The sequence below is a fragment of the Lipotes vexillifer genome, unplaced genomic scaffold (genome assembly GCF_000442215.2).
Source record: "Lipotes vexillifer unplaced genomic scaffold, Lipotes_vexillifer_v1.1 scaffold1129, whole genome shotgun sequence".
NCBI classification, from domain to species: domain Eukaryota; kingdom Metazoa; phylum Chordata; class Mammalia; order Artiodactyla; family Lipotidae; genus Lipotes; species Lipotes vexillifer.
The window spans coordinates 4,275,846-4,288,933 of NW_006789022.1; the positions used below are offsets into that span (position 1 = coordinate 4,275,846).

The 13,088-nt window shown below is 45.6% G+C and overlaps 1 protein-coding gene across 1 annotated transcript in view; it reads right to left on the reverse strand.

Annotated features, from left to right (window-relative positions):
• Positions 1–6,260: 6,260 nt before the first annotated feature.
• Positions 6,261–13,088, reverse strand: part of SDHAF2 (succinate dehydrogenase complex assembly factor 2) — a 13,887-nt gene continuing 7,059 nt past the window's right edge. The window contains exon 4 of the mRNA XM_007462177.1: positions 6,261–7,007. Coding sequence (XP_007462239.1) covers positions 6,877–7,007 — 131 coding nt within the window. The 3' untranslated portion in view covers positions 6,261–6,876. The remainder of the gene's footprint in view (positions 7,008–13,088) is intronic.

The following is a 13,088-nucleotide window of genomic DNA, read 5'->3' on the forward strand; positions in this document are numbered from 1 at the left end:
TAGACCTAATAGCCTAATTTGTTTTGCTGGTTCCCCTCCTCAGTGTCTATCTTGAGGCACATTTAGAACAATAAATAGGAGGCAGGCCTTTAATCTGATCCTGTCCTGAGACACTTCATCTAAGGCAAAAGTCTTACTGGGCCTTTGTTGCCCAAAGCATTGCTTATATCTCATCTTTTTCTATTTAACGTATAGATTTTTAACCCTGGAAGGCCCAAGCCTTCTGGATTCTAGTTCCTTTCATTCCTACTTGAGCACCAGGTAATTCTTTGCTGAGCTCATCTCGTCCTCCTAAATGCTCACCAAATGCAGCCAGTAGTAGCCAACAGGGATGACTGGTTTTCTGCTTTCCAGCCTCTTCCTTGTGGGCTGCCAGCTTGGAAAACACATAGGGTACCTCCCCAGTCAGAGCAGGCATTAGCTTTACCCAGTGTTTAGCTAGTGCAGAACACAGAACTCCTACTTTTCAAGGGTCCTACATCACTTTGATCACTTCTGCCCAAGTGCTAAGCCAATGTCACCACGGGCGAGCAACTCAATTTCTCTGGGCCTGTTTCTTCATTGGCAAAATGAAGATAACGGTACAGCCTACCTCATAGGGCTGTCATAGGAACTGAGTGAGTCAGTGCAGGTATTGTGTTAGCCCAATGTGTGGTCTAGGAAAAGCACTCGGTCCATGTTGGCTGTTCAAATAGTTGAGGAGGAATTACATGTGTTCATATGAGACTGATACTAAGTTCACAAGAGTCTGATATACTAAGCAGCCTCCTTTTAAAAAGTATTATAGTGAAAAGTTCACCTGCCCGGGGGACAGGATACTCCCTCATGCTAGTCAGTCGGTGATTTTTTTCTCTATAAGCAAATCTACACTGGAAGCCCAATTACCATCTGTTATCAGTTACCAACAGCTATAATACTGTTGGTGACTGTATACATCTATAATGCTGCATAACAAATCACCCCCAAACCCGGTGGCTTAAAATAATAAGAATTTATTTAGCTTAAGGGTCTTTGGGTTTGCAATTTGCATTGGGCTTGGCTAGGTAATTCTTCTGGTTTTGACTAGTCTCACTTACCTACCAGCTGACTTTGGCTAAGGGGAAAGGGATGACTTGGACACATGACTCTCATCCTCTGGAAGGCTTTCAGGTGGTGGCAGAAGAGGTACAAGAGCTCCAGCAAGCCCAATTGTGCCAGTGCTTTTCAAGGCCCTGCTTACTTCATGATAACCGACATCCCGTCGGCCAAGCAAGGCCCTGGCTGACCCCAGGGTCAGAGGGGAGGGCCCTGCAAAATCACAGCAAAGGGAGTGGCTACAAGGGCTAAGAGTCTGCCAGACCCTCATAAAATTGATCGGTGAGAGTGAATTCAGAACAAGGGAAGCTATTTCTAGGATATTAAAAGTAGGTATCTCAGAGCTCCACGGCCTGGTGTGGAGGTGCGCCTGTCACATGAGGCTGGATGTCCCACGGCCTGTGCCCAGTTGAGTCAGTGCCTGAGACACACGGACCAATCCTCACTTCTCTTCTGTTGGCTTATCCCTCCTTCAAAGGTCCTCTGGAGCACGGGCTGTATCTCATTCACCTCTGTCTCCTGGGCCTGGCACTAGGCCTAGCACATGGTGCTAGGGCTGACAACCTCTGCTTGTGAATCAGTGAAATAAAGAGTGAAATCATAGAGACTTCCCTGGCAGTCCGGTGGTAAAACTCCCTGCTTCCACTGCAGGGGACATGGGTTCGATTCCTGGTCAGGGAACTAAGATCCCACACGCTTTATAGCGTGGCCAAAAAAAAAAAAAAAAAAAAAAATCCTTCTCTGATCCCCAGCATCTACTGAAAACCATTATAGCGTAACTTTCTAATTAGATTTCTGATCATCACTCTTCCTGTTTGGACCAAGCCCACTGTTGTTTCTATTTGCGCAGGAAACACAGCATCTAGTATAACATCTCCTAAAACCTTCTCACTCTTCATGACTCTGCTTAGGGGTGGGAGCAAAGAGAGACAGGGGAGCAGGGGAGAGCCTGTGCTCTTAGGAGCAACCAGCAGTAGCTTGTCAGCAAAAGTGCTGGAGCCAGTGGGCGCAGTAGAGGTTGGACAACTCAGCTGGGGGCCCTAGAATGGGGTTCACATAGTCTCCGACCAGCCACATCCAGCTCTGAGACAGCCTGTGGCTTGGAAGGAAAAGACGGATAGTGACGGCAAGACCCAGAAAGCTTCCACCCTCATCTCTGCTGCTCAGGGTAAGGATGGAAGCCTTGAAGCAGGGCAGAGATCGAGCCCTGCCCCTGGCCCCCCGAAAACCCAAAGGCAGTCTCTCTGAACTCCAGACCGTCACTTGGAGAGCTAGGTTGCACCTGTCCTGCTTGGAGGGCTCAGGTGTTCAGGCTGGAACTGCTGAGGCTCTGATATCATCTCTACAAGAGTCAGGGCCTGAGGGGGAGGGGAGAGCCTATAGGGAACGGAGAGGGGGTCTCCACGAAGGACTCTGCACAGCAGTCCTCCATGGACCAAGGCAAGATGCAGGAGACGAGTCAGGAGCAGAAGACTAATGACGACAGTTTCGTGTTTTGAGGTAGCAGACAGGGCCTCGGTGCACAGGCCCTGGAGGCCCACTGCCTGGCTTCCAATTCCAGCTCTCATGCTTCCTGCCTGCGGCCTCCGGCAAGCAGCTTCATCTCACCAGGCCTCACTTTCCTCACCTGGCCAAGGGATTGATAGTTGTGCCTATCTCATATCCCTGTTGTGAGGCCTGAGTGATGTCATTCGAGGAATGCTCTTAGCGGTGCTGGGCGTGACTTCGGCCAACACCACCATTAGCTGCGATTATGAGTGTCGCTCAGGTGCCAGATGCTGTGCTGAGCACTTCACACAGGTGACTTATTTAGTCCTTACACCCACACGTGAGGTGGTTCTTTGACTTTCCTTTCTACAGATGAGAGACACAGAAGCGTGGAGAGGTTAAACAACGTGACCAACCCAACTGACCAATGGGAGAGCCAGGACTCTACCTTAGGCCTGACCCCTAAGCAGCTGCCATGAACTGCTCTGCTCTATTTCTCCAACATGCGTCCCAGGGCATCACCAAATGTGAACATTTCACCACATACTAACTAACTGAAATCCACTGCGAAACAAAATGTACATCTTAACATCATAATTTGCTTTTTTAACTCTACATGCTGTGATGCGTAGTTACGTAAAATGTGTTCACACTGTCCTTTTAAAGAGAACTTTCTCCTCCTTGGTGGGAATATCTGGATTCAGGCGAGACCTGGGACCTAGCAAAAGCCTACCTCTCAGGTCGTGAGGAGGCAGATTTCTCCTCTGCACGTCTTCTCCTTGGACACCTGATGTTATCTTGGACAGCTTCAACTTTTCCACCATCCGCCCTGAAATGTCCGACTGCTGACATTTGTTTCTTAAAGGCAAAGGAGCACTCCACTCCTTGCCTCAGGTCACCCGACTAGGGAAGAGCCTAACGCCCAGTCCTCAATGCCAGAGGGTTCACTGGGAAACTGAACAAGGTGGCTTAACTGGGAGCTGATCAGCACCCTCAGCTGGCAAGTCCTCCATCCTCAGATACGACGACGGGCTGTACCAATAAGATGCTGTCAGCACAGGTCTCCCAGCCCTGCTTGCCATTTAAGGCTGCGTGAACTTCCCCATCATGGAAACTTCCTGTCTAGCCACGAGAGCAGATGGATGGAAAGATAAAAGTAAGACTCTCTACTCCCCCAGTGGAATCTTTCCCTGGGGATGTTTAAAAATATGAACAAGGTTTGGGTCAGTGCCACCCTCACTGAGCTGAAGAGACAGAGCAGATGACCTCCAGACGACGGCCAACACCAGTCAGAGGTGCCTCTGTGATGACCCCGACAGATATGCCCCATCTAAGGATCAGGGTCGGGCAAAAGGGATTTGGCTTATGGATTCTCAAGACCTAAAATGATTAAGAGAGGAAATGACGGGGAGAGGACAGCTTTTACTGCCCCAGTTTGACGTCTGATGTGGGAGCTTGTGCGACAGGTCTTGTGAGACCACTTCAGATGGGACAGGGCAGGGCCAGATGCCTGGGTGCCCCACAGAGGCTCTGAATGAGGTCAGTGAGCAGTGATGTGGCACAGGGAGAGGAATAAGTCCAGCTTTGCTCATCACAGCTCTTGCGGGGCTGCTGGCCCTTGCAATATGTTTATTAATTTTTTTAAAATGTCCTGTGGCTGGCCTAGTTTTACTTAATGCCTAATAAAGGGAAAAACTGTTTACACAGCACCCCTGGTCTGACACTGAGCAGCTGAAGTTAAGCAAGATCCTTCACTTTCAGAGATGACACAAGACAGCAGCCTGGGAAGAAAACATCTCCTTTAGAAGCATGCCATTCCCAGGTCAAAGTGGCAGCAGCTGAACGTTATGTTAAAAAAGACAAAATCAGGGTTAGGAGAGATCAAACCCCAGGGGGATAAAGCCCAAGCTGCATACTTGGCTGCTGGGATTTGTTGCGTATGAGTCCAGGATAGATGCGTTAAGTCACTGCCCAACTCGTGTACACTCCTGACAGTCCAGACATCTCTCTACATAAACTCTGTTTAACATTCTCCACACAGTACATCAAATGAGGCCCGAGAGATTGGCCAGAGTCTGTGGTGAGCTCCCAGGGCGATCGATGTCTGCTTCTGCCTGCCATTTCTCACTCTCATTCCTTGCTTAGGTGACAGTGCTACAGATTTTTCCATCGAAGTCCTTGACACCAGGGTCTGTTTTCTCTCCAGTCTTTACTGGCTGGTAAGACATCCCATGGTTCCTTAACAGGTCTGGCTTTTCTACCTGCAGGACTCTGCCTTGCATGAAGCTCTGGTGACCTCGCTGACACGGCAGGCCATTTGTGTTAGGAGACAGCTCCTAAATCTCAGGCTGAGGCCATGACCTAACGTTGACACCTAATATCTACCGAGAGCTTACTGCGTGCTGGGGACCATGGAAGAGCTCCGTGTGCTTTATCTCTTCACGTCTGATCTTCACAGACAGTTAAGACAGGGAGCATCATCATCCCCATTTTATAGATGAGGAAATCGAGGCTCAAGCCAATTCATTTATCCAGACAGTAAGCAGCAGAGTCAGGATCTGACTTGTAACCAGTTCCTACCCTCACTTTACGAGCTACCATGGGTAACCAAGTGCTTACTTTGGGAAGCACCTGGCAGCTTCCTGTTCCCTGTGTCAGCGGTCCCCAACCTTTATGGCAGCAGGGACCAATTTCATGGAAGACAATTTTTCCACAGATGGGGGGGCGGGGCCATGGTTCAGGTGGTAGTGCAAGCAATGGGCAGCAGCAGGTGAAGCTTTGCTCACTCGCCCGCCGCTCACCTGCTGCTGTGTGGCCCGGTCCCTAACAGGCCGTGGACCAGTACCAGTCCACAGCCCGGGGGTTGGGGACCCCTGCCCTATGTGACACACAGGTCATGGCTCAGAACCATCAAGTTTCTTTGCTATAACTTCTCAAAGCGTAGATTTCTACAGTTTCCACCAGTAAGGTAGCATGTTCGGGCAGAAAGTTCATGAGCTTTGGAGACAGACTGAACTAAGCAAGATTCTGGCTTTCTGACTGAGTAGTGACTTAATCTTGGACAAATCACTCTCTCTGAGCCTACTTTCACGTCTATAAAATAGGTGTGACACCACTTGTCTGCAGGAGAGCTGTGAAGCTCTACTGAGATCATGTAAGTAAATAAAGGCTGGTTCTCTCCTCTTTTCTCTTCAGCCAGGGACACTGAGGGGCAGGCAGGACCATGAGGAAGCTCCGTGGGAACCCCAAAGCTCAATAATGCTGGAAACGTGTGCTTCCTGCCTGCGTGCAGCTCTTGTGCTCACCAACCACCTGCTTAGCGATTCTGGCCTGCCTTCCTCCGATCGCACCTTTAATGGTCCTGGCCCAGTCTGGGTGATGGCCGTTCTGACTGGTTTACAGCTCCTAGGGGAAAATTCCTCCAGTGAGACTACCCTCCTGGCAAGGTCGAAATCTTCTAGTCCTAGAGCTAAACACTTTCAGCTAATTCATCCTAACACATTATTTCTTATGCGTTACTAGTCTGTCAACTAAAATGATCGTGGAGACTCTGTAGAAATAGAGAAAATGTCTGCTCTAGTGCTGCATGAAGATAAAACCTACAACTGTGACCTTGTAAAGCTCTATAAACATATGCCCGTGGATTACATGAGAAGAGACAAAATTAAAATAATTGTGTGAGGGCTGGGGAGGTGTGATTTTCCTTTTTAAAATACTCTTTAATATTCAATTATCGTTCAATTTACAAAGTGAGCATTTTAGAGAAAATCTGATGAGGATGCTGACTCTTAAGTAGCGCGCCCACACCATTCCTGCCCACTGCCGTCATTCTGCCTGCTGGGCCTTTGAAGGATTCTGCTCAGGGGGCTTGGATCAGCTTCCCTTGGCAGAAAGAACCATCCCAGGTTGGAAGGGGGAATTTCACTGGAACAAAGACCTGGGTCACCCGGGGAGCTTTCCACACAGCACAAAGAGCTGGCTGCCCCTCTGCATTGAGCTCACTTCTGGCTGAAGCAACGAGCTGGCACAATCGCTTCCACTACAGTGCCCTCCTGTGGAGCCAGAGAAAAGTCAGGCCTGAACACCGGTAACTTAGACAAACCGCTTTGAGGCTTAGAACAGAACCACAAGGTCTTAGAATGAGATACACTGAACATTTACATGTCCTCAGGAGAGAGGCGGGTCCATCACTGGAGGCAGGACCAATGGTCTGGGTGGGCTGAGCGTCTAAGGAGAAGCAGGACATCAAGGCCAATACCCATCATAAGCAGTGAGCATCCGCAGACCGAGGCCAGGCAGGCAGTGGCGCTCAGCTCAATGTGGCTTTTCAAAGAGGTATTCGAGATCTGGGGCCCGTAGTCGCTGCTCTCTGTTTTTGTTCTTAGCAAAGTCTCTCAGCAGGGCCATGACTTCGTTTTCAAATATTTCTGGGGCTGGCTTTGCTTCTGCAAGAGAAGGATGGGCAAAAAGAATTACATTGGTCAGTCAGTTGCCAGGTATAAGGATCTTTAAACTCGAAACTCTGGCCTTGGCCAAAAACCACAGTGGATATACAGAGCAGCTCCATTCTTCCTCTGAATATACACGGCAGCCTGTACCGCGGGTTGGCAACCTATAGCAGCCAGTATTTGTAAAGAGCTTTACTGGGACAGCTGCTCTCACTTGTTTACATACTGTGCGTGGCTGCTTCTGTGCTACGATGGCAGAGTTGAGTAGCTGCCACAGACACCATATGACTGCAAGACGATGACATTTACTATCTGGTCTTCCATGAGCAATTCTGCTGACCCCTGGCCTGTCCAATCTTGGCCGTACTGTTTTGCTCTGCATTTGGCACTTCAGTTGTTTTCTGAGTACTGTGTTTTCCCTTCAAGCCTATATATTTCCTGAGGCAAAAATCCTTGGATGTAAGTGACAACAACTGATAACTCTAGTAAACTTAAGCATGAAAGAATTTACTGGAAAGCTAATAGAGGCCCCCCAAATTAACATGAACCTGGAGAACCAGATTTGCATGGAGAGGCAACAAAGGCACCGAGAGCGGAGAGATGAGGATGCCAGCCTCAGGCCAGAGGAAGAGGGTCTGGCAGGATGCTGCTCACCTCCGATCTTTCTTTCCAACCTTGAGATGCTCACTTAAGGTTCAAATTACAAGCAAAGCCTCCCACTGGGAAACCTTAGGTAATAAGCTTTGGAATTACCCTCCTAGCAAGACTAAGTACAATGCTAGGAGAGGGAATTCCCCCAACCAAAGCTTGATTTCCCCTCACTTGGCACAGAGCCCGGCATCTGTTTTTTTGTGTGTGACGACCAGAATAAGATCAAGGAGGTTTAGGCCCCCCCAGGATGCTGAAAGTTGGAAAGAACATTATACTCATCCCAACAAGAAGAAGTCAGATCAAGTAGAACTATCGTAACTTTCTGAAGTCATCAGAGCGCTGAGGTCACAGGGCACCCACGAGAATAAAATCTAAGCAAAGAGACCCCTCAAAGGAGAAAATGGATACGAACACATGCTCACTTGAGAGAGGGCACAGGAAGACGAGGTGCTGGGCACATACAAACAGGTAAGAAGAGTTTAGCTTAAATTGTTCATCAGCCGCTGAAAGCCAAGTAGGCTAGCATGAGAGGTACAAAAACCTCTGGGAGCCACAGACACACGGAGAATTTGCCCCAATGTGCAGGTTCTTCTCAACAGTCCCCCACTAAGTATGTGCATGACAAAGACTGTGTCCAGAGCAGGAAGCTGGAGAAAGCCTCCCTCAGTGATACAGGCCACGTGGAGGGGAGCAGCCAATACTGCCCGCCCACCCACAAAAGCATAATGCCCAGCCTGGCCCTTCCTTCTCCGAAGAACAAAAGCCTCAAGGGGCTGGGAGTGGATCAGCGAATCCTGTCTCCTACAGGGCACATGTGAGGACACATTTGGGCTGGTGGAAGGGTAAAAGAAAAAAAATCCTCTACCCTGATGGGACCAGCAGCATCACTGAGAAAGCCCACCCCCAAGACCCATGGCCACAGGGACCAAAGCTGGACCAGGATAATAGAGAATACCCTCCCTTCCCCAAACCAACAAGCACCAAGTGGAAATCAATAGGTATCTACAGCTGGGAGAGGGCAAGAGCAGCATGGAGAGAGATTTCCTTTGAAGCACAGAAATACAGGAAGATGCACATGGTAACAATAGAGGCTGGTGGTGAACTGAAGGGAACCAAAGCAATAACAAAATCCAAAGTAAGCTTAACTCCTAACTAGACTGACTCGATTCCCATTCCGACAGCCCGGCAGAAGAATCATGCCCATTTCTAAGCATAAAGACCATTTCCCTCAGTTTTCACTGTCTCACTCATGATGTCTAACATTTAATCAAATGTGTCTAACACACATGCAAATGAAAAGTGAAAATCAACACACTGTGAAAGGACAAAGCAGTCAACAGAAACAGACTCAGGGATGACGTGGATGTTAGAACTATTAGACAGGGGATTCAAATAAAGTAACTATGACTATTATATTAAAGGTGCTAGTGGAAAAAGTAGGAAAAATGCATGAACTGATAAGGAGCTCCAGCAGAGGTGGAAACTGTGAAAGTCAAATGGAAATGTTAAAAATAAAAATAGAAATATAGTAACCCATAAGCAGAATGGACTCATCATAATATTTAATGGTCAAGGAAAGAATTAGTGAAGTGGAAGAAAGGTCAATAAATATTATCCAATACAAATTACTCAAACTAATACATGAAAAGAAAAATAAGAGTTAAAGACACAAAACACAGAATCCAAAAGCTGTGGGACAATATCAGTCTAAACCAAGTGTAACTGGAATCCCAGAAGGAAAAGAGGAAGAAAATGAGGCAGAAGAAACATATGAAGAGATAATGGATGAAAAATTTCCAACAATAACATAAGGTAGGAAACACAGATCCAAATTCAGCTCAATTCCTAACCAGACTGACTTGATCCTCCATACTAACAGCCTCACAAAAGAAGAGTGCCCATGTAAAGTGCTGAAAGAAATAATTGTGGGGACTTCCCTGGTGGCACAGTGGTTAAGACTCTGAGCTCCCAATGCAGGGGGCTTGGGTTCAATCCCTGGTCAGGGAACTAGATCCCACATGCATGCCACAACTAAGAGTTCGCATGCCACAACTAAGGAGCCGGTGAGCCACAACTAAGGAGCCCACCTGCCACAACTGAGACCCAGCACAGCCAAGTAAATAAAATAAATAAATAAATAATTTTTAAAAAATAAAAGAAATAATTGCGAACCTGTAATTCTATATCCACTGAAAATATCTTTTGAAAACGACAAACAAAAGCTGAGAGAATTCATAATAGCCAACCTACACTACAAGAAATATTAAAGGAAGTTCTTCAAGCAGAAGGAATATGATACCAGAGGAACATGGATCTACGTAAAGAAATGAAGATCTCCAGAGATGATTAAAATGAAGGTAAATATAATGTACCTTATACATAATATGTGTTATGTTACATACATATTTATATATAATGTGTTATAATTTACATATTTACAAAATACAAAATACAATGTATTTTCTCCCTTATTTTAAATTGCTCTAAAGATAACTGTCTAAAGTAAAACAATAGAAATGTAGTGTAGACTTACAACATAAGTAAAAGTAAAAAGTGTGACAACAAAAGCACAAAACATGGAAGAGAGAAATTGCAGTGTACTACTGAAAGTTCTTACATTATACATGAGGCAGTACACTATTATTTTTTTTTCTTTTTTTTTTAGTATACTATTCTTGAAGGTAGACTATGATTAATTAAAAATGTATACTGTAAATCCTAGGGCAATCACTAAAAAAAAATTATAGAGAGATATAAATGATAAACCAATAGCGGAGGGGCTTCCCTGGCAGTCCAGTGGTTAAGATTCCATGCCACATGCCACATGATCCCCCCACATGCCACACAGTGTGGCCAAAAAAAAAAAAAAGAAAAAAATAACCAATAGCAGAGATAAAATGAAATTTTAAATACCCTCCCCCCAAAAAATCCATGGTAACAGAAGGGGAAGAGAACAAAGAACAGACAGCAGAAATAGGAAACAAAAAAAAAAGACGGTAGATTTTAGTTCAGCCACACTGGTAATTAATTATGTGTAAATGGCCAAAACATACCAATGAAAAGAAAAAGACTATAAGATTGGATAAAGAAGAATGATTATATATGCTATCTATAAGAAGCTCAACTTAAAGACAAAGATAAATTAAAAGAATGGTGTGGTAAGCAGCCTTCTAGGCTGGCCCTCAGTATCTCCCACTCCCCTGTGTACAAGCCCTGTGTAATCCCCAGGACTGTGAATATGATGGTCTTCACACCCATGACTGGCTTATGTTATATGGCACAGTCAGGACAGGAAACTTATCCAGGTGGTTCTGACCTACCTAATCACGTGAGCTCTTTAAAAGCAAAATTTTCCCCAGCTGGTGGCAGAAGGGTAAGTCAGAGAGATTTGAAGCATGAGAGGGATTCCACGTGAGGGAGGATCTCCAATGCTGAGACAGAGGGGCCATGTGGCAAGAACCTGAGAGCAGCTTCTAGAAGCTGAAAGACATTAACAGCAAGCAAGACAACCAGGATCTCAGTCCTACGCCTCAGGGAATGAATGCTCCCTGAAACCTGAATGAGCTTCCGGGCAGGAATGTAGAAGAGATGACGTTGATTTCAGGCTGTGAGATCTGGGCACAGCTTCTGACCTACAGGACTGTGCGCTAATAAACGGTTGTTGCTTAAAGTCACTAAAGTTTGTGGTAACAATAGAAAACTAATATAAATGGAAAAATATATACCATGCAAACACTAATCAAAAGAAAGCTGGAGTGTCTGTCTACTATCAGACACTTTGGAACTATCAGCAATAAAGACAGACATTACATAATGATAAAGGACTCAATTCATCAAGAAAATCGAACAATCCTAAATATGTCTTCACATAATAACAGAGCTATAAAGTATATGAAGCAAAAACTGTGAGAACTGAAAGGAGTAATAGACAAATCCACAATTATAGTTGGGGATTTCAACACTCCTTATTAATTGATAGAGAGTACAGACAAAATCAACCAGAATATACAAGACATGAAGAACAGTATCAGCCAACTTGACCTTGTTGACATTTACAGAAAACTTCATCAACAAGTGCAGAACATGTTGTGTTCAAATAAATGCACATGGAACATTTATTAAGATATACACATTTCAGGCTTCCCAGGTGGTGCAGTGGCTGAGAATCTGCCTGCCAATGCAGGGGACACGGGTTCGAGCCCTGGTCCGGGAAGATCCCACATGCCGTGGAGCAACTAAGCCCGTGCGTCACAACTACTGAGCCTGAGCTCTAGAACCTGTGAGCCACAACTACTGAGCCCACATGCCACAACTACTGAAGCCCGCGCGCCTAGACCGTGCTCCGCAACAAGAGAAGCCACGGCAATGAGAAGCCCACGCACTGCAATGAAGAGTAGCTCCCGCTCGCCACAACTAGAGAAAGCCCATGCGTAGCAACGAGGACCCAACACAGCCAAAGATAAATAAATATATTTAAAAAAAAAAAGATATACACATTTCAGGCCATAAAACAAATTTCAAGAAATTTAAAAGAACTGAAATTATATAGCATATATTCTGTGGCAACAACGGAATCAACAGAAAAATACCTGGAAAATCTGGAAATATTTGAAAATTAAACATACTTCTAAATAACTCACAGGTCAAAGAGGAAGTCACAAGGGAAATTAGAAACTATTTTGAATTGAATGAAAATGAAAACACAACACACCCAAATTTGTATCATAAGGCTAAAGCAGTGCTTGGAAATTTAGAGCATCAAATGCTGGTAGTGAAACAGAAAACAAAAAACCCAATTTAAAAAAAAGGCAGGAGGAAGATTTAGGGACACAACACCAAAGAGGTATGAAAGGCAAATGACTTGAAAAGACCCTCAGGACTTCCCTGTTGGTCCAGTGGGTAAGACTCCACGCTCCCAGTGCAGGGGGCCCAGGTTTGATCCCTGGTCAGGGAACTAGATCCCACATGCCCCAACTAAAAGATTCCGTGTGCCGCATCGAAGATCCTGCATGCAGCAACTAAGACCCGGTACAGCCAAATAAACAAATAAATATTAAAAGAAAAGAAAAGAGAAGACCCTCAATATCCTTAGTCATTAGGGTTGTGCCAACTAAAACTGCAGCGACACATCACTACATGTCTCTTAGAATGGCTAAAAACAAAAACAAATTAAACCCTGACAATACCAAGTGTTGATAAAGATGTGGAACATCTCCTCCTCCCCTCTCACTCTGTCCTGGGCAATCACTGGTCTGTTTTCTGCTATGTAGTTTTGCCTTCTCCAGAATACGATATAAATGGAAATCATACAGTGTAGAGTCTTTGCATCTGGCCTCTTTTACTTGGCATAGGAGTTGACAAACGATGGCATACTGCCCATTTCTGTATGGCCTGTGAGCTAAGAATGATTTTTTTTTTTTTTTTTTT